This window comes from Rhinichthys klamathensis, unplaced genomic scaffold, assembly GCF_029890125.1.
Source record: "Rhinichthys klamathensis goyatoka isolate OS25496 unplaced genomic scaffold, OSU_Roscu_1.1 h1tg000331l_1, whole genome shotgun sequence".
Taxonomy (NCBI): domain Eukaryota; kingdom Metazoa; phylum Chordata; class Actinopteri; order Cypriniformes; family Leuciscidae; genus Rhinichthys; species Rhinichthys klamathensis.
In genome coordinates, this window is record NW_026606846.1 from 1,048,143 (window position 1) to 1,069,223 (window position 21,081).

The following is a 21,081-nucleotide window of genomic DNA, read 5'->3' on the forward strand; positions in this document are numbered from 1 at the left end:
AACAATACTGTATTTTAAATGAATGTACTTATTTATTATTTTATTTTAATAACGTTATTTATTTATTTAATTAACTTTCCTCTATCGAGTTTTCCACGGTCCTCTAGCGCTCCCTTGTGGCGCTCTGAGCAACCGCAGCTTTAAAACTCCTAATTGCGAGTTCCACATTATCGCATATTAACACTTTCTTAATTGACAGTATATAGGGGTGTTTCGGGGCAGATCCTGGTCCCGCGAGGCATCTCGCGAAGTAGGCGAATCACCTCAGCGGACGGACCTGTACCCGTTCAAAAATTTCTCTCGCGAGAATTAGCGAGGACACGGGCGTCACCCCGCGTAGTTATTTTCCTTACTCATCAGTTTAAGGCATGACCCCTCAGTGCGCGCCCTCTCAGAACGGGTCACGCGCGCCGCTGTGCACAGAGACGGTGAGGAGAGCGCGCGCGCGCGAGTTCAGTGTTTCACTCATCCATTATTAATCTTCACAGGAAATTGTTATTATATACCATTCAATTATTAGTATTACATTACGTTACATTTTTCATTATAGTTATTGTTATCGTTACAATTATCATTACAGTCAGCATTACATTTATTTTTATAGTTATCATAGTTATTGCCAGCTGAACTCCCAGGTTGTGACATTTGCCGTTTGGTTGATATTATTTTTTACACAATTTGTGTTTATTTATAATGTCACGTGTATAAATAAATGAGAATAGTATCTTTATAAGGTTGTTGTAGAATTAATTTGCTCTCTCTAAAACAAACTATTAAACATTTTTACTGTAATAATTCTCCATGAACCGGCTAAAAATTAGCGTTAGCATTTCCCTGTGGCGCTCTGAGGAAACACAGCTTTATAAGTCCTTACTGTGAGTTCCATTTTCATCTCATGTTAATTCTCTCTTAATTGACAGCATATAGGGGTGTTTCGGGGCAGATCCTGGTCCCGCGAGGCATCTCACGAAGTAGGCGAGTCACCTCAGCGGACGGACCTGTACCCGTTCAAAAATTTCTCTCGCGAGTATTAGCGAGGACACGGGCGTCACCCCGCGTCGTTATTTTCCTTACTCATCAGTTTAAGGCATGACCCGTTAATGCGCGCGCTCTCAGTACCGGTCCCGCGCGCCGCTGTGCACAGAGACGGTGAGGAGAGTTCAGTGTTTCACTCAGCCTGGAGATGCTCATTATTACACCTCACTTTAACAATATTATCATCACACAATTCACTTATTAGCATTAGATGGTAAAGAAACTCACTTTATGATGTGAACGAGGTCATCAGACGGTGCATTGTGGGATCGTCGATGGCGTCACGGCGCTTCGCTGTTCTGATTGGTTGGTTTCGCATTTTCAGACTCCTTGTTGTTTGTAAAAGTGTTTTCTCGTGATCTTTTACTACATTAACATGTAATATTTGGAAACGAGACATATATTATTAATTCGCGTTTCATGGGCTATTTCATCGCTGTATATTCAGCTAACAGAATCCTCTTTTTGTGGTGCTAAAATCACGCTGTTTCTGTTATGCGGAGTACAAACACAAAAAAGCTGTTAAAACTGTGCTTTTATTTAATACATTTAATATTGTGTAAAATAGCAAGGCATTGTTTCTTTATTTTTATTCATTTGTATTTATATACACTACCAGTCAAAAGTTTTGGATCGGTAAGATTTTTTAACCAAAGTCTCTTCTGCTCACAAAGGCTGCATTTATTTGATTAAAAATACAACAAAAAACAGTAATATTGTGAAATATTATTCCAGTGTAGATTATATTTCAGATAGATGCTGTTCTTTTGAACTTTCTATTCATCAAAGAATCCTGAAATAAAAATGTACACAACTGTTTTCAACACTGATAATAATCATAAATGTGTCTTGAGCATCAGATCCTCATATTAAAGTGATTTCTGAAGGATCATGTGACACTGAAGACTGGAGTAATGATGCTGAAAATTCAGCTTTGATCACAGGAATAAATTACACTTTACTGTATATTCACATAGAAAACAGATGATTTACACTGGAGTAATATTACACAATATTACTGTTTTTTTGTATTTTTAATCAAATACATGCAGCCTTTGTGAGCAGAAGAGACTTTTTTTTTTAAACGTAAAAAATCTTACTGATCCGAAACTTTTGACTGGTAGTGTAAAAAGATAGTTTTATTACATTGCATAAGTAATTTGAAAACTGTACAAATAAGCGTTGATATTGTTTATATTTGTGATTCATGTAAGGCTTATAGTTGTGGATGTAAATGTAAACTAATGGACTGTGATTGAATCTTCTTGCGTTTTCGCATTTCATACGTGAATTTTGACCCTGTCGGCTGCCCGTCACGCATTGTTTAGCCCCGCCCATATGTGCGTCACGCGCATGCGCACTCGTGTCTACACGGAATCCACAACGGTAGATATGGCGGATCTCTCTCTGGATGAAGTGATTCGTCGCCGCAGCTTTAACCCTCGAGGAGTCAGTAAGAGGTAAACCTTCCACATCACTTTTAACAGCGATACTATAAACCGCTGCGGTGTTTTAGCGTTATTGTGTTTTTTTTATAAACGCAGTCGTGTAAGGCTCTTAGCCCGCGAGATGTCCCGCCTTCCCCTGCAGCTGATTGGCTAAGATGGCCGCTCTCGTGTTGTGATTGGCTGACGCGCGTGGCTCATGGCGTCCATCGCGTTTATGTGGCTGTTTTTACAAACAAACCCCGTACATTCCATTCATTTAACTTCCATTTTTCATTTACATTATCTCTACAAGCGTTACTGTATATCACTGAACGCGGGTGTTTACACGGCTGTGTTACAGAAACGCGCTTAATCCAGCGATTGATCGATGTATCGGCCGATATCCGTCGATCGACACAGAAGTGCGTACAATCAAACACTCTTGACTCAGAGTAACGAACTATAATCCGGACCGTGTGTAGAATAAAGCACACATGATGTGTGTGTTCATAAACAAACGGTATCTCTTACTCCTGTATCAGTCAGAATTAAAATAAACTATCTAGCACACTGGAAAATAAAGCCAATTTTGATTCTGACTGATATAATATGAACTAATGCACTGGATAATAAAGCTAAATTTGATTCTGACTGATATAATATGAACTAACACTGGATAATAAAGCTAAATTTGATTCTAAATGATATAATATGAACTAACACACTGGATAATAAAGCTAATTTTGATTCTGACTGATATAATATGAACTAATACACTGGATAATAAAGCCAATTTTGATTCTGACTGATATAATATGAACTAACACTGGATAATAAAGCTAATTTTGATTCTAAATGATATAATATGAACTTACACACTGGATAATAAAGCTAATTTTGATTCTGACTGATATAATATGAACTAATACACTGGATAATAAAGCTAATTTTGATTCTAAATGATATAATATGAACTAATACACTGGATAATAAAGCTAAATTTGATTCTGACTGATATAATATGAACTAACACTGGATAATAAAGCTAAATTTGATTCTAAATGATATAATATGAACTAACACACTGGATAATAAAGCTAATTTTGATTCTGACTGATATAATATGAACTAATACACTGGATAATAAAGCCAATTTTGATTCTGACTGATATAATATGAACTAACACTGGATAATAAAGCTAATTTTGATTCTAAGTGATATAATATGAACGGACACTCTGGATAATAAAGCTAATTTTGATTCTAAATGATATAATATGAACTAATACACTGGATAATAAAGCCAATTTTGATTCTGACTGATATAATATGAACTAACACTGGATAATAAAGCTAATTTTGATTCTAAATGATATAATATGAACTAACACACTGGATAATAAAGCTAATTTTGATTCTGACTGATATAATATGAACTAACACACTGGATAATAAAGCTAATTTTGATTCTGACTGATATAATATGAACTAATACACTGGATAATAAAGCCAATTTTGATTCTGACTGATATAATATGAACTAACACTGGATAATAAAGCTAATTTTGATTCTAAGTGATATAATATGAACGGACACTCTGGATAATAAAGCTAATTTTGATTCTAAATGATATAATATGAACTAACACTGGATAATAAAGCTAATTTTGATTCTAAGTGATATAATATGAACCAACACAGCCAACTTTCTGACTGATATGAGAATAACACAAAAGTAAGAAAAGCCTTTTGGATGTTGTCTTGATGAATATTCATGAGCGAGTGTGTCTGTCCCGCCCACAGGCCCGTATATGGCAGAGGGGCGGGGTCGGTGGGCAGGGCCTTCGACGCGCGTCAGAAGATCGGCAGTGGTGATGTCAGACAGCGGCTGGGAGTGGGCGGAGCCACAGGAGGTAAACGCCCTGAGATTGACAGCTGTTAATCCCTCACTGTAAACCCTAACGCTCAAAATAATCAATCGGTTTGAGTAGGACAAACTTAAACGAATTAGTTCAGTCAAATTCACTTTAATGAGTATTTAGCACTTTTTTTTCTGTCAAGTTCACAGAACTGATATATTTTAAGTAAACCGAACCGATGATGTTGGTTTTAGGAAGTGGTGCATGAGCTTGGTTTGAGAGTAAGTACATGTTAAAAGCTTTATATTGCTGCACTCATACAGCAAGTGCTATGCTATGCTACCGTTAGCAAATTAGCAAGTTAACGTTTATTGAACTAGCGTGTTAGCTAGGTAAATTTAAACTAATTAATGTTCTCATTGAGATTACATGAGATTTTTAAGCTAAAGGTGCAGTGTGTAATATTTAGGAGGATCTGTTGACAGAAATGCAATATCATATACATAACTATGTGTTCAGTGGTGTATAAAACCCTTATATAATGAGCCGTTATGTGTTTATTAGCGTAGAATGAGGCGTTTCTCTCGACACACACCGCGGGTCCGCTTACATCCACATGTTTCTACGGTGGCCCTGAACGGACAAACGCGTTTCGTCACTGTTGTTCTTCATGATAAGAAGCTGCTAAAGTCAGCGAATAAAACACTGACACAATGATGAACAAGGCACAATAACATTCTCAATAACATATACATTTACTGAATAATCAAGTAAACCTAATTTCTTAAATGATCTTTGTAAAGAAACCTCGTTTAACTGGCTGCTGTCTCAGACGACGACATCACTTCCTGTCGGCCACCGTAACTTCTGAATTCACAACCTCACCACTAGATGCCGCTAAACTTACACACTGCACCTTTAAATGTCTGAATTAATGTACTCAAGCATTTCAAGTTAAGAACAAATTTATGAGTACGTTTTTTTACAGAGTGTAGTTTCTGTCTGTCGTCCAGCGTTTCAGGTGAAGGATGCGCGGGAGAAGCTAGCGCAGAAGGACGCGCGGGAGAAGCTAGCACAGAAGGACGCGCGGTTCCGCATCCGGGCCAGAGGGGGCAGCGCAGGCGCAGTAGTTCAGGACGCGCGGCAGACCATCAACTCGCGCAAACACCAGCTGACGCCCGCGATCGCCTCTGTCCCGCCGTCACCCGCCAAACCCGTCGTCCCACACATACACATCCACAACGCTGGACCCAGAGGGGGCGTGGCCTTGCAGCCCGGGGGCGGGATCACCAGAGTCGTCGACGCACGCGATAGGCTGAGCTTGAAGAGGAGCGTCCCGCCGACGTCCAATCAGCTGGCAGCAGCTCTGAAGATCACCAAAACCATCCAGGTGAGCCAATGACAGGCAAGATTAACATCATGTGACCCGAAAGAGGGCTCAGATCAGGGTAATTGTTAACCCTTGCGCACTGCTCGTTTGCGGTTTACACTGTTCGGGCTCCAGAGACCCCAGGCAACAACAAAAGGGAAATTTGTAACAAAAAAAATATATATATTTTAGAGATGCACGATATATCGCTATTGTTTATTGTTAGGTCATTTTCATCTAATGTTATCTAACAAATGGAATCTTATTGTAAAGTGGTTTTGATACTACAGTTTCCATATTTGTAATCGTGATATACACTTTAATATATGTAAATTTAATCTAAATTGAGCTTTGGTACCGAGAACCGTGGATTTTCGCTGGTATTGGTGCCGAATAAAGATATTTGTTACCGTGACAACACTAGCTTGAAATATGACTGGAGAAAAATATTGGCTACATAAATTATAATGTGTGTTTGGGACGTGGATTTTAATGGTGAGACTTTTGTTTTTGTAATCAGGCTCTCAAAAGTTATATAAAATTTGGATTTACATTTATCGGCCAATATATCGGAAGAGTTATCGTTATCGGGATCGGCCAAAACTTTCGTATCGGTGCATCTCTAGTTTTTTTTAAAACAAATGTCATTTTACTCAGTTTATTAATGTTTTTACTCCACATTTGTGCTGTTTTTGGAGGATTTATTATATTTTTTTAAATGAATATAAAAAAATTATTTTGTTACAAAATTCCATTTAGTTGCCTGTGATCCCAAACTTTCTTCCCACACTTACATAAAAGATATCATTCCAGTACATGTTTTTATTTGTAGCTCCAGAAAGTGTGGACGACTGTACCAAGTCTCGTGCCATTTGGATAAAGAGAACTGTTATTTATTTTTTATTTTCTTCAGCAAACGTCATGTGGAGTCCAAAAAGCCCCGAACAGTGCTCATAAAACCATAACAAAAGCTGTACTGTTACTTGAAATAAAATAGATGTTGACTGAAATAAAACCTGATTCAGTTCAACTTGATGTATGGAAATGGTTTCCAGTAGCTTTAGTTAAGCAGCGCTGATCTGTCAGCTGTTACTGTAGCTGGCCAATCAGAGCGCTCTGACCTGTGATTGACAGCTAACTGATGTTGTGTGTGTGTGTGTGTGTGCAGCAGAGGCCTGTGGGAATGACCAGCGGGATCCGCATCAACGTTCCCAGCCGAGCGGCTCCGGTCAGTGTCACATGACTCCCGCATCACTGTTATGATGAATATATATGTGTATTAAGCAAAGAAACCCATTATATAGGCACAGTGCTTTAACTACAGGAAGGTCTACTAACATTACTGTGATCTTCTCTTTGCCTTTCGGTGTGTGATTCGCAGTAATGGAGCAATCATCCGCATGGTTATTAGACTGCTGCCCCTTTAAGACCGAGGGCAGATCTAATGACGCAACATCTTTTCTCCCAAATATTCCCATACGTCCATTATACACACAAACTGATGATTGTGTGTACATTTGATCGTTTAGACACACACATGAAGCCCAGAGTATAATGTGCTTGTCTCGTTGCGGTGTGTTTGGGAACAGCATCTCTTGCCCAGACTTGTAATAGCTCTCTTTATTATTAAACGCGTCCCGCTATTTAGCAACCGTAGAGACTGCGCTGTACAACAGTCAGGAGCCTCCACAATTAATATTTTTTATTAGCCAGATTCCAGTGTTTGCAGCCCGTCAGTGGTAATCATGATGAAGGATTGAGCGGCGTTTGTAAAGGCACTTGAGTTGTGGACACTGGGAGTCAGCGGCGTAATCCCCCATACGCAGTGTGACGCCCACACATCGCCTTCAGAATAATTTGTCGTTTAATGAGATCTAATACATGTTGTTGGTAATATATATCCGACTGTTACGCGCATGTACTGTAATGGTCCAGTGGTTTAGCCCAGCGTGGCAGAGGGTCTGGGTTCTAATCCGCAGTAAGAACTATAGTGTTTCCTCCTCATCTAAACCGATTGCTCATCAGTGGTTGTATATCAGGCAGGGACACGTTTGTGTGCGTTATGTGTTGTGATTTCACCGGAACGAATAGAGAGTCTCTCCGCTACGGATTGAAGCGCGCGTCCGTGTGAAGAACACTGTATCCGGCCACTGATCGCAGTCAACCAGCACTGTTGTGATGAACACACACTCTCTGGTCTCTCTCTGTAGGGTGTGTCTGCTGCTGATGAAGATGAGGATGGTGGTGCAGTGATGCCCAACAAACAGATGAAGTTCACCACAGCCAACAACCTGCAGACACGAGTGAGTCACACACTCACACTCACTCACTCTCACACTCTCATTCACACTCACTCTCACTCACTCACTCACTCACTCACTCACTCACTCACTCACTCACTCACTCACTCACTCACTCACTCACTCACTCACTCACTCACTCACTCACTCACTCTCACACTCTCACACTCACTCACACACTCACTCTCACACTCTCTCACTCACTCTCACACTCTCTCACTCACTCTCACACTCTCTCACTCACTCACTCACTCTCACACTCTCACACTCACTCACACACTCACTCTCACACTCTCATTCACACTCACTCTCACACTCTCTCACTCACTCTCACACACTCACACACTCTCATTCACACTCACTCTCACACTCACACACTCACTCTCACACTCTCTCACTCACTCTCACACACTCACACACTCTCATTCACACTCACTCTCACACTCACACACTCACTCTCACACACTCACACACTCACACTCTCACACTCACTCTCTCACACACTCTCACACTCACTCACTTACTCACACAGTCTCTTACACTCTCTCACTCTCTCACACACTCACTCACTCTCACTCACTCACTCTCTCACACACTCACTCACTCTCTCTCTCACTCAATCACACTCACTCACACACACAGACACACACACTCTCACACTGTCTGATTGTCTGTCTCTCTCTCTGCAGCCGGTGCCTGTCTCTCTCTCGACTCCCTTCACTAAGGTGGTGAAGAACGACTCGTACACGCCCCCTTCCGTCTCCACGGCGACGGCTCGCCCCCCCACACAGACCCTGCAGCCTGTCTCCAGGACAACCGTTGCCACGCAACAGGCGGGTGGAGATGCCAGCGGACAAACACACACACCCCCACAGGTACGCTCTCTCTCTCTCTCACACACACCCTCCCCACAGGTACGCACTCTCTCTCACACACACCCCACCCCCCCCCACAGGTACACACACACACACCCCCACAGGTACACACACACACACACCCCCACAGGTACGCACACACCCCCACAGGTACGCTCTCTCTCTCTCACACACCCCCCCCCCCCACAGGTACGCACACACCCCCACAGGTACGCACACACCCCCACAGGTACGCTCTCTCTCTCTCTCACACACCCCCCCCACAGGTACGCTCTCTCTCTCTCTCACACACACCCCCCCCCCCCCCCACAGGTACGCTCTCTCTCTCTCTCTCACACACCCCACCCCCCCACAGGTACACACACCCCCACCCCCACAGGTACACACACACCCACAGGTACACACACACCCACAGGTACACACACACACACACACACACACACACACACCCCCACAGGTACGCACACACCCACAGGTACACACACACACACCCCCACAGGTACGCACACACCCACAGGTACACACACACACACACACACACAGGTACGCACACACCCCCACAGGTACACACACACCCACAGGTACACACACACACACACACACACAGGTACGCACACACCCCCACAGGTACACACACACACACCCACAGGTACACACACACACACACACACACACCCCCACAGGCACACACACACACACAACCCCACAGGTACACACACACACCCCCACAGGTACGCACACACCCCCACAGGTACGCACACACCCCCACAGGTACGCTCTCTCTCTCTCTCACACACCCCACCCCCCCACAGGTACGCACACACCCCCACAGGTACACACACACACACCCACAGGTACACACACACACACACACACACACCCCCACAGGCACACACACAACACACAACCCCACAGGGCACACACACACAACCCCACAGGTACACACACACACCCCCACAGGTACGCACACACCCCCACAGGTACGCTCTCTCTCTCTCTCACACACCCCCCCACAGGTACGCTCTCTCTCTCTCTCACACACCCCCCCACAGGTACGCTCTCTCTCTCTCTCACCCCCCCCCCCCCCCCCCCCCACAGGTACGCTCTCTCTCTCTCTCACACACCCCCCCACAGGTACGCTCTCTCTCTCTCTCACACACCCCCCCACAGGTACGCTCTCTCTCTCTCTCACCCCCCCCCCCCCCCCCCCCCCCCCACAGGTACGCTCTCTCTCTCTCTCACACACCCCACCCCCCCACAGGTACACACACCCCCACCCCCACAGGTACACACACACCCACAGGTACCACACACACACACACACAACACACACCCCCACAGGTACGCACACACCCCCCACAGGTACACACACACCCACAGGTACACACACACACACACACACACAGGTACGCACACACCCCCACAGGTACACACACACACACCCACAGGTACACACACACACACACACACACACCCCCACAGGCACACACACACACACAACCCCACAGGGTACACACACACACCCCCACAGGTACACACACACACACACAGGTACGCTCTCACCCCCCCACACTCCCCACAGGTACACTCTCTCTCTCTCTCACACACCCCACCCCCCCCACAGGTACGCACACACCCCCACAGGTACACACACACCCCCACAGGTACGCTCTCTCTCTCTCTCACACACCCCCCCCCCCCACAGGTACGCTCTCTCTCTCTCTCACACACCCCACCCCCCCACAGGTACACACACACACACCCCCACAGGTACGCACTCTCTCTCTCTCACACACCCCCCCCCCACAGGTACGCACACACCCCCACAGGTACGCTCTCACTCTCTCTCACACACCCCACCCCCCCCCACAGGTACACACACCCCCACCCCCACAGGTACACACACACCCACAGGTACACACACACACCCCCCCACAGGTACACACACACACAACCCCACAGGTACACACACACAACCCCACAGGTACACACACACACCTACCCCACAGGTACACACACACCCACCCCCACAGGTACACACACACACCCCCACAGGTACGCTCTCTCTCTCTCTCTCTCTCTCTCTCTCTCTCTCTCTCTCTCTCTCTCTCTCTCTCTCTCTCTCTCTCTCTCTCTCTCTCTCTCTCTCTCTCTCTCTCTCTCTCTCACACACACTCACTCCAGTGCTTGTGAACAAATTGAAGAGCTGCTGAGAGTGGTGTGTGAATTCCTTTAAATTAAGGTTTAAATCTAAAGTTTTAATTACAAATGTTTTTTTTCTTCAATATTTGTTGAACGTAAAGAATAATGTTCAGATTAATGGATACCCCAGTATTGTGTGGTTGCAGCACTGTTACCTGTGTGCTGTTGATGAAGGGGTTAACCTGTGTGTGTGTGTGTGTGTGTGTGTGTGTGTGTGTGTGTGTGTGTGTGTGTCTCAGCCGGTGATCAGTCCACTGGAGGGAACTAAGATCACGGTCCACAATCTTCATCCTCGAGTGACGGAGGAGGACATAGTGGTGAGTGTGTACAGTTACACACACTGTTACTATACACTGTTACACACCCTGTTACTATACACTGTTACACACCCTGTTACTATACACTGTTACACACCCTGTTACTATACACTGTTACACACCCTGTTACTATACACTGTTACACACCCTGTTACTATACACTGTTACACACCCTGTTACTATACACTGTTCCACACCCTGTTACTATACACTGTTACACACCCTGTTACTATACACTGTTACACACCTTGTTACTATACACTGTTACACACCCTGTTGCTATACACTGTTACACACACTGTTACTATACACTGTTACACACCCTGTTACTATACACTGTTACACACCCTGTTACTATACACTGTTACACACCCTGTTACTATACACTGTTACACACCCTGTTACTATACACTGTTACACACCCTGTTACTATACACTGTTACACACCCTGTTACTATACACTGTTACACACCTTGTTACTATACACTGTTACACACCCTGTTACTATACACTGTTACTATACACTGTTACACACCCTGTTACTATACACTGTTACACACCCTGTTACTATACACTGTTACACACCTTGTTACTATACACTGTTCCACACCCTGTTACTATACACTGTTACTATACACTGTTACACACCCTGTTACTATACACTGTTACACACGTTGTTACTATACACTGTTCCACACCCTGTTACTATACACTGTTACACACACTGTTACTATACACTGTTACACACACTGTTACACACCCTGTTACTATACACTGTTACACACCCTGTTACTATACACTGTTAAACACCCTGTTACTATACACTGTTACACACACTGTTACTATACACTGTTACTATACACTGTTACACACACTGTTACACACACTGTTACACACCCTGTTACTATACACTGTTACACACCCTGTTACTATACACTGTTACACACCCTGTTACTATACACTGTTACACACACTGTTACACACCCTGTTACTATACACTGTTACTATACACTGTTACTATACACTGTTACTATACACTGTTACACACACTGTTACACACCCTGTTACACACCCTGTTACTATACACTGTTACTATACACTGTTACTATACACTGTTACACACACTGTTACTATACACTGTTACACACACTGTTACACACACTGTTACTATACACTGTTACTATACACTGTTACACACACTGTTACTATACACTGTTACACACCCTGTTACACACCCTGTTACTATACACTGTTACTATACACTGTTACTATACACTGTTACTATACACTGTTACACACACTGTTACTATACACTGTTACACACACTGTTACACACACTGTTACTATACACTGTTACTATACACTGTTACTATACACTGTTACACACACTGTTACACACCCTGTTACTATACACTGTTACACACCCTGTTACTATACACTGTTACACACACTGTTACACACACTGTTACTATACACTGTTACACACACTGTTACACACACTGTTACTATACACTGTTACACACACTGTTACTATACACTGTTACACACACTGTTACTATACACTGTTACACACACTGTTACACACCCTGTTACTATACACTGTTACACACCCTGTTACTATACACTGTTACACACACTGTTACACACCCTGTTACTATACACTGTTACACACCCTGTTACACACCCTGTTACACACCCTGTTACACACCCTGTTACACACCCTGTTACACACCCTGTTACACACCCTGTTACACACCCTGTTACACACCCTGTTACACACCCTGTTACACACCCTGTTACACACCCTGTTACACACCCTGTTACACACCCTGTTACACACCCTGTTACACACACTGTTACTATACACTGTTACACACCCTGTTACTATACACTGTTACACACCCTGTGACTATACACTGTTACACACCCTGTGACTATACACTGTTACACACCCTGTGACTATACACTGTTACACACCCTGTTACTATACACTGTCACACACCCCGTTACTATACACTGTCACACACCCTGTTACTATACACTGTCACACACCCTGTTACTATACACTGTTACACACCCTGTTACTATACACTGTCACACACCCCGTTACTATACACTGTCACACACCCTGTTACTATACACTGTTACACACCCTGTTACTATACACTGTTACACACACTGTTACTATACACTGTTACACACACTGTTACACACCCTGTTACTATACTCACAGTAATTACAGGTCAAGGGAAGCAACAAAAACAAGAACACTGGTGTGTATGAGTGGCAAACTAACTGACCTATACCCACTGTAATAATAATATAATAATATGAGGTTATGCTTTGGTGTGTGTGTGTGTGTGTGTGTGTGAGTGACAGGATTAACGCCTTTCAGCATGAGTGGATCACTAACACCTAAACTGACAGGAGAGCCAGAGATCAGGACACATGAACATGTTCTCCTCAGCGTGTGTTTCAGCAGTAGTGCCTAATCGTTCATAAGTGCAGGAGCTGTCCGATGAGAGCAAACGTGGCCGTTACATGAACACACCAGTAGATCAGCAGTGTGTGTGTGTGTGTGTGTGTGTGTGTGTGCTGTCTGATGAGAGCAAACGTGGCCGTTACATGAACACACCAGTAGATCAGCAGTGTGTGTGTGTGTGTGTGTGTGTGCTGTCTGATGAGAGCAAACGTGGCCGTTACATGAACACACCAGTAGATCAGCAGTGTGTGTGTGTGTACAGATGTCACAGTGATGTGTGTGTGTGTGTGTGTGTGCTGTCCGATGAGAGCAAACGTGGCCGTTACATGAACACACCAGTAGATCAGCAGTGTGTGTGTGTGTGTGTGTGTGTGCTGTCCGATGAGAGCAAACGTGGCCGTTACATGAACACACCAGTAGATCAGCAGTGTGTGTGTGTGTACAGATGTCACAGTGATGTGTGTGTGTGTGTGTGTGTGTGTGCTGTCCGATGAGAGCAAACGTGGCCGTTACATGAACACACCAGTAGATCAGCAGTGTGTGTGTGTGTGTGTGTGTGCTGTCCGATGAGAGCAAACGTGGCCGTTACATGAACACACCAGTAGATCAGCAGTGTGTGTGTGTGTACAGATGTCACAGTGATGTGTGTGTGTGTGTGTGTGTGCTGTCAGATGAGAGCAAACGTGGCCGTTACATGAACACACCAGTAGATCAGCAGTGTGTGTGTGTGTACAGATGTCACAGTGATGTGTGTGTGTGTGCTGTCCGATGAGAGCAAACGTGGCCGTTACATGAACACACCAGTAGATCAGCAGTGTGTGTGTGTGTGTGTGTGTGCTGTCCGATGAGAGCAAACGTGGCCGTTACATGAACACACCAGTAGATCAGCAGTGTGTGTGTGTGTGTGTGTGTGCTGTCAGATGAGACCAAACGTGGCCGTTACATGAACACACCAGTAGATCAGCAGTGTGTAGTGGGCAGCACGTGTGTGTGTGTACAGATGTCACAGTGATGTGTGTGTGTGTGCAGGAGCTGTTCTGTGTGTGTGGCGCGCTGAAGCGTGCGCGGCTGCTGAAAGTGGGCGTGGCCGAGGTGGTGTTCGTGCGCAAGGATGATGCGGTCAGCGCCTACAGGAAGTACAACAACCGCTGCCTGGATGGTGAGGCTTATTATAATCATTATAATCATGTGTGTGTGTGTGTGTGTGTGTGTGTGTGTGTGTGCTCTGAGACGTGAACAGCTCGTCATCGTCTATGGCTTTGATTGGTTAATCACATCTGAACTCTTCCCCGCCAGCGCTTCTCCTGGCCTCAGTCCATATATCAAAAGAGAACAACAGCCTCTGCTTTTAAACAATAAAACCTGTTTTATTCTTTTTTTATCAACACTTGAATGTGGGTAAGTTTCATAAATCTGAGGAAATCGTGTGTTTGTCAAAGATTTGTTCCAGATCAGATTCAGAACGATGATCATAAACATGAGCGAACACTCACTCCAGGGCAGGGAAAGAGCTAATCATAATAGAAAAATGAATTCTTCAAACTTTACACATTTTTAAAGTTCCACTGTGTGATATTATGTGTATTATTATGAAATTGTATATATTATTGTGTGTTATGTATATATGTTTATATACCGTATTGTTCCGAATATGCGCTACACACACTTCTACTGGTCATCACAGGCTGCTCTTCTACACGGCTGGGTGTTGTTATATTATTCAGATGGGCTGCTGGGTATTTAATGGCATGCCAAAAAGTGCTTATTTTTCTAAATGCATTTGACCAGTATTTACCATACAAGAAATATGAAAAATGTGCAGTGAAAATAAATGTCAAATAAAAGCATTTTCTTTTCCCAAATGGTACATCTTGAAAAGGGCCTTATAGTCTGAACAATACGGTATATTTTCAGTCATAACTTGTATAAGTGTAAGTGAAGAACATACCCTGAGGATGCTGTGTGTGTGTGTGTGTGTGTGTGTTCAGGTCAGCCGATGAAGTGTAACCTCCACATGCAGGGCAGTGTGATCACGTCAGAGCAGCCCATCCTCCTGTGAGTTCCCATCTCTCTCTCACACACACACTACATCATTTTCACTTCAGTTTCAGCATTTTAACATGTTGTTGTAATTATTACGTCATATTTCAATTTATTTTATCATTTCAATTTGTCATAATTTTGACTCGTAATTGTAACTTTTTATGTCAATTGCGACTTTTATATGTTGACGTCTTAATTTCAATTTGTCATAATTTTTTACTTATTTCAAATTCGTGATGATCATTTGTCATCATTTCAACATATCATAACTTCAACGTCATAATTTTGTCTTGTCTTTCAATTTGTCATATTTTCAATTTGTCAATTTTGACTGTCCTAATTTTAACTTTTTTTTTTAAAAAAATCACTTTGAATTTCATTTTAATTTGTCATAATTTCAATTAGTCAATATCTACGTCATAATTTCAACTTGTTATAGTAAAAATGTTAAATTTCGACGCCATTATTTCAACATCATAACTTCAAGTTGTCATTTTCAATTTGGCATAATTTCAATGTCAATTTCTACGTCATAATTTCAATTTGTTATAATTTCAATTTTTAGTTTCTTCGTCGTAATTTCAACAGGTCATTTTTTCAATTTACCATAATTTAAATTTGGCGTAATTTTAATTAGTCAATTGCTATGTCATAATTTCAATGTGTTAATTTCAATTTATATAATTTGATTTTTATGTCAATTTTTTGTCATAATTTCAATTTGTCATCATTTTGTCTTCATTTCAATTTGTCAATTTTGACTGTCCTAATTTTAACTTTTTTTTTTTTTAAATTTCACTTCGAATTTCATTTTAATTTGTCATAATTTCAATTAGTCAATATGTACGTCATAATTTCAACTTCTTATAATAAAAATGTTACATTTCGACGCCATAATTTCAACATGTCATTATTTCAACATCATAACTTCAAGTTGTCATTTTCAATTTGGCATAATTTCAATTTGTCAATTTCTACGTCATAATTTCAATTTGTTACAATTTCAATTTTTAGTTTCTATGTTGTAATTTCAACAGGTCGTCATTTCAATTTATCATAATTTCAATTTGGCGTAATTTAAATTTGTCAATTGCTATGTCATAATTTCAATGTGTTAATTTAAATTTATATAATTTTATTTTTGTCAATTTCTGTCATAATTTCAATTTGTCATCATTTTGTCTTCATTTCAATTTGTCAATTTTGACTGTCCTAATTTTAACTTAAAAAAAAAAAATTCACTTCGAATTTCATTTTAATTTGTCATAATTTCAATTAGTCAATATCTACGTCATAATTTCAATTAATTATAATAAAAATGTTAAATTTCGATGCCATAATTTCAACATGTCATTATTTCAACATCACAACTTCAAGTTGTCAATTTCTACGTCATTATTTCAATTTGTTATAATTTAAATTTTTAGTTTCTACGTCGTAATTTCAACAGGTCATTATTTCAATTTATCATAATTTCAATTTGGCGTAATTTAAATGTGTCAATTGCTATGTCATAATTTCAATGTGTTGATTTCAATTTATATAATTTTATTTTTGTCAATTTCTGTCATAATTTCAATTTGTCATCATTTTGTCTTCATTTCAATTTGTCAATTTTGACTGTCCTAATTTTAACTTTAAAAAAAATTTCACTTCGAATTTCATTTTAATTTGTCATAATTTCAATTTGTCAATATCTACATCATAATTTCAACTTATAATGAAAATGTTAAATTTCGACGCCATAATTTCAACATGTCATTATTTCAACATCACAACTTCAAGTTGTCAATTTCAATTTGGCATAATTTCAATTTGTCATCATTTTGTCTTCATTTCAATTTGTCAATTTTGACTGTCCTAATTTTAACTTTATGACAAATTAAAATGAAATTCGAAGTGAAATTTTTTTTAAAGTTAAAATTAGGACAGTCAAAATTGACAAATTGAAATGAAGACAAAATGATGACAAATTGAAATTATGCCAAATTGAAATTGACAACTTGAAGTTGTGATGTTGAAATAATGACATGTTGAAATTATGGCGTCGAAATTTAACATTTTCATTATAATAAGTTGAAATTATGACGTAGATATTGACAAATTGAAATTATGACAAATTAAAATGAAATTCGAAGTGAAATTTTTTTTAAAGTTAAAATTAGGACAGTCAAAATTGACAAATTGAAATGAAGACAAAATGATGACAAATTGAAATTATGACAGAAATTGACAAAAATATAATTATATAAATTTAAATTAACACATTGAAATTATGACATAGCAATTGACACATTTAAATTACGCCAAATTGAAATTATGATAAATTGAAATAATGACCTGTTGAAATTACGACGTAGAAACTAAAAATTGAAATTATAACAAATTGAAATAATGACGTAGAAATTGACAACTTGAAGTTGTGATGTTGAAATAATGACATGTTGAAATTATGGCATTGAAATTTAACATTTTTATTATAATAAATTGAAATTATGACGTAGATATTGACAAATTGAAATTATGACAAATTAAAATGAAATTCGAAGTGAAATTTTTTTTAATTTCAATTTGTCAATATCTACGTCATAATTTCAATTTATTATAATAAAAATGTTAAATTTCAATGCCATAATTTCAACATGTCATTATTTCAACATCACAACTTCAAGTTGTCAATTTCTACGTCATTATTTCAATTTGTTATAATTTAAATTTTTAGTTTCTACGTCGTAATTTCAACAGGTCATTATTTCAATTTATCATAATTTCAATTTGGCGTAATTTAAATGTGTCAATTGCTATGTCATAATTTCAATGTGTTAATTTAAATTTATATAATTTTATTTTTGTCAATTTCTGTCATAATTTCAATTTGTCATCATTTTGTCTTCATTTCAATTTGTCAATTTTGACTGTCCTAATTTTAACTTTAAAAAAAATTTCACTTCGAATTTCATTTTAATTTGTCATAATTTCAATTTGTCAATATCTACGTCATAATTTCAATTTATTATAATGAAAATGTTAAATTTCGACGCCATAATTTCAACATGTCATTATTTCAACATCACAACTTCAAGTTGTCAATTTCAATTTGGCATAATTTCAATTTGTCAATTTCTACGTCATAATTTCAACAGGTCATTATTTCAATTTCTCATAATTTGAAATTAACACATTGAAATTATGACAGCAATTGACAAATTTAAATTACGCCAAATTGAAATTATGATAAATTGAAATAATGACCTGTTGAAATTACGACGTAGAAACTAAAAATTGAAATTATAACAAATTGAAATTATGACAGAAATTGACATAAAAATGAAATTATATAAATTGAAATTAACACATTGAAATTGTGACATGGCAATTGACAAATTTAAATTACGCCAAATTGAATTTATATAATTTTATTTTTGTCAATTTCTGTCATAATTTCAATTTGTCATTTTCGATTTGTGATTTCAACATCCTCATTTTGACTTTTTATCGTAATTGAGACTAACTATATCATAATTTCAATTTATATCATTATTTCAATTTGTCATCATTTTGACATGGTATGTCAATTTCCACATTTAAACCTATACCTTTTCAATGTATACGTCATAATTTCAACAGAATCAGTTTCAACATCATTAATTTGTCAATTTCAATTTGTTTAAATTTTCAATTTCTATGTCATAATTTCAAATTGTCATTATTTCAACTTCAAGTTGTCATTTTCAATTTGCCATAGTTTCAATTTCTTAGTCATAATTTCTACTTCATCATTTCAATTTGTTATAATTTCCATTTTCAGTTTCTACGTCATAATTTCAACATGTCATTATTTCAACTTCAAGTTGTCATTTTCAATTTGCCATAATTTCAATTTCTTAATAATCATAATTTCTACGTCATAATTTCAATTTGTTATAATTTTCAGTTTCTACGTCATAATTTCAACAGGTCAATATTTCAATTTGTCATAATTTCAATTTGGGGTAATTTCAATTTGTCAATTTTTCATTTTCTGTAATTTTTTTTGTCAATTTCTGTCATAATTTCAACATCATAACTTAAAATTTGTCATAATTTTGTCTTCATTTCAATTTGTCATTTTCGATCATAATTTCAATTTGTCATCAGTTTGACTTGGCATATCAATTTCGACATTTAAACCTCATAATTTTGACTTTTTACCGCAATTGAGACTATCTATATCATAATTTCGGCTATACTTTTTCAATATCTACGTCATAATTTCAACATGTCATTATTTCGACTTTATACATCATAATTAGGATATGTGAAGCATGATGTGTTTAGTTGTGCTGTGATGGGTCTGTGGTCTGTGATGATGATCATCATAATGGTGGTGTTTCAGGAGGCTGAGTGATGATGATGATGATGATAATGATGATGATAATAATGATAATGATCATCATAATGGTGATGTTTCAGGAGGCTGAGTGACTGATGATGATAATAATGATAATGATCATCATAATGGTGGTGTTTCAGGAGGCTGAGTGATGATGATGATAATGATGATAATAATGATGATGATGATGATGATGATGAATGGTGTTTCAGGAGGCTGAGTGACTCCCCCGGTGCGGTCGGCTCGGCCCAGAAGGACTCGTCGTCGTCGTCTCGCTCGGGCTCCAGACCCGCGGGGGCCGAGGTGGATCCGCAGACCATCCTGAGGGCCCTGTTCAAGTCCTCCAGCGGCCCCAGCAGCACCAGTGGCCCCAGTGCAGGAGCAGAGCCCGGGGCCGGAGCGCACGCCACCGCCTTCCGCATCAAGATATAACCCCATCATCTCGGAGATGACCCGTTTCTGTTCGCTTTTAACCTCTGTCAACTCTTTCTTTTCTCCAGTAAAGATCTTCGTTTATACCCGCTGTCTCACATCATCATTTACACACGTTAGTGTCTTCCACATGAGGAAATACTTTTATTCAGATAGTCACAGTTACAATGTTACAAAAGATTCTTTCAAATAAATGCTGTTCTCTTTAACTTTGCTCATCTAAGAATCCTGAGAAATAAAATGTTAATATGTCTTGAGCATCAGATCCTCATATTAGAGTGATTTCTGAAGGATCATGTGACACTGAAGACTGGAGTAATGATGCTGAACATTCAGCTTTGATCACAGGAATAAATTACACTTTACTG

General features: G+C 39.8%; 1 protein-coding gene and 2 non-coding genes across 6 annotated transcripts; 1 reads left to right on the plus strand and 2 right to left on the minus strand.

Moving 5' to 3' along the window:
* Positions 1-215: 215 nt before the first annotated feature.
* On the minus strand, positions 216-370 carry LOC130106021 (U12 minor spliceosomal RNA). Its single transcript, XR_008809695.1, has one exon. It is a non-coding gene; the product is annotated as a U12 minor spliceosomal RNA (small nuclear RNA).
* Positions 371-936: 566 nt separating this feature from the next.
* Positions 937-1,091, minus strand: LOC130106020 (U12 minor spliceosomal RNA). Its single transcript, XR_008809694.1, has one exon. It is a non-coding gene; the product is annotated as a U12 minor spliceosomal RNA (small nuclear RNA).
* Positions 1,092-2,395: 1,304 nt separating this feature from the next.
* poldip3 (polymerase (DNA-directed), delta interacting protein 3) lies at positions 2,396-20,785 on the plus strand. 4 transcript variants are annotated; one of them, XM_056272177.1, is made up of 10 exons: positions 2,396-2,495; positions 4,266-4,375; positions 5,335-5,711; positions 6,862-6,918; positions 7,901-7,993; positions 8,680-8,865; positions 11,307-11,384; positions 14,896-15,025; positions 15,855-15,921; positions 20,494-20,785. In XM_056272177.1, the coding sequence occupies exons 1-10, from the start codon at positions 2,428-2,430 to the stop codon at positions 20,711-20,713; spliced, it is 1,386 nt and encodes a 461-aa protein (XP_056128152.1). In that variant the 5' UTR covers positions 2,396-2,427; the 3' UTR covers positions 20,714-20,785. The 4 variants fall into 4 exon arrangements, with proteins under 4 accessions (XP_056128152.1, XP_056128153.1, XP_056128151.1 ...); XM_056272176.1 differs by having other exon boundaries at positions 2,398-2,495; positions 6,859-6,918; positions 20,494-20,783; XM_056272179.1 differs by lacking the exon at positions 20,494-20,785 and adding an exon at positions 20,362-20,392 and having other exon boundaries at positions 2,398-2,495; positions 6,859-6,918.
* Positions 20,786-21,081: the final 296 nt, after the last annotated feature.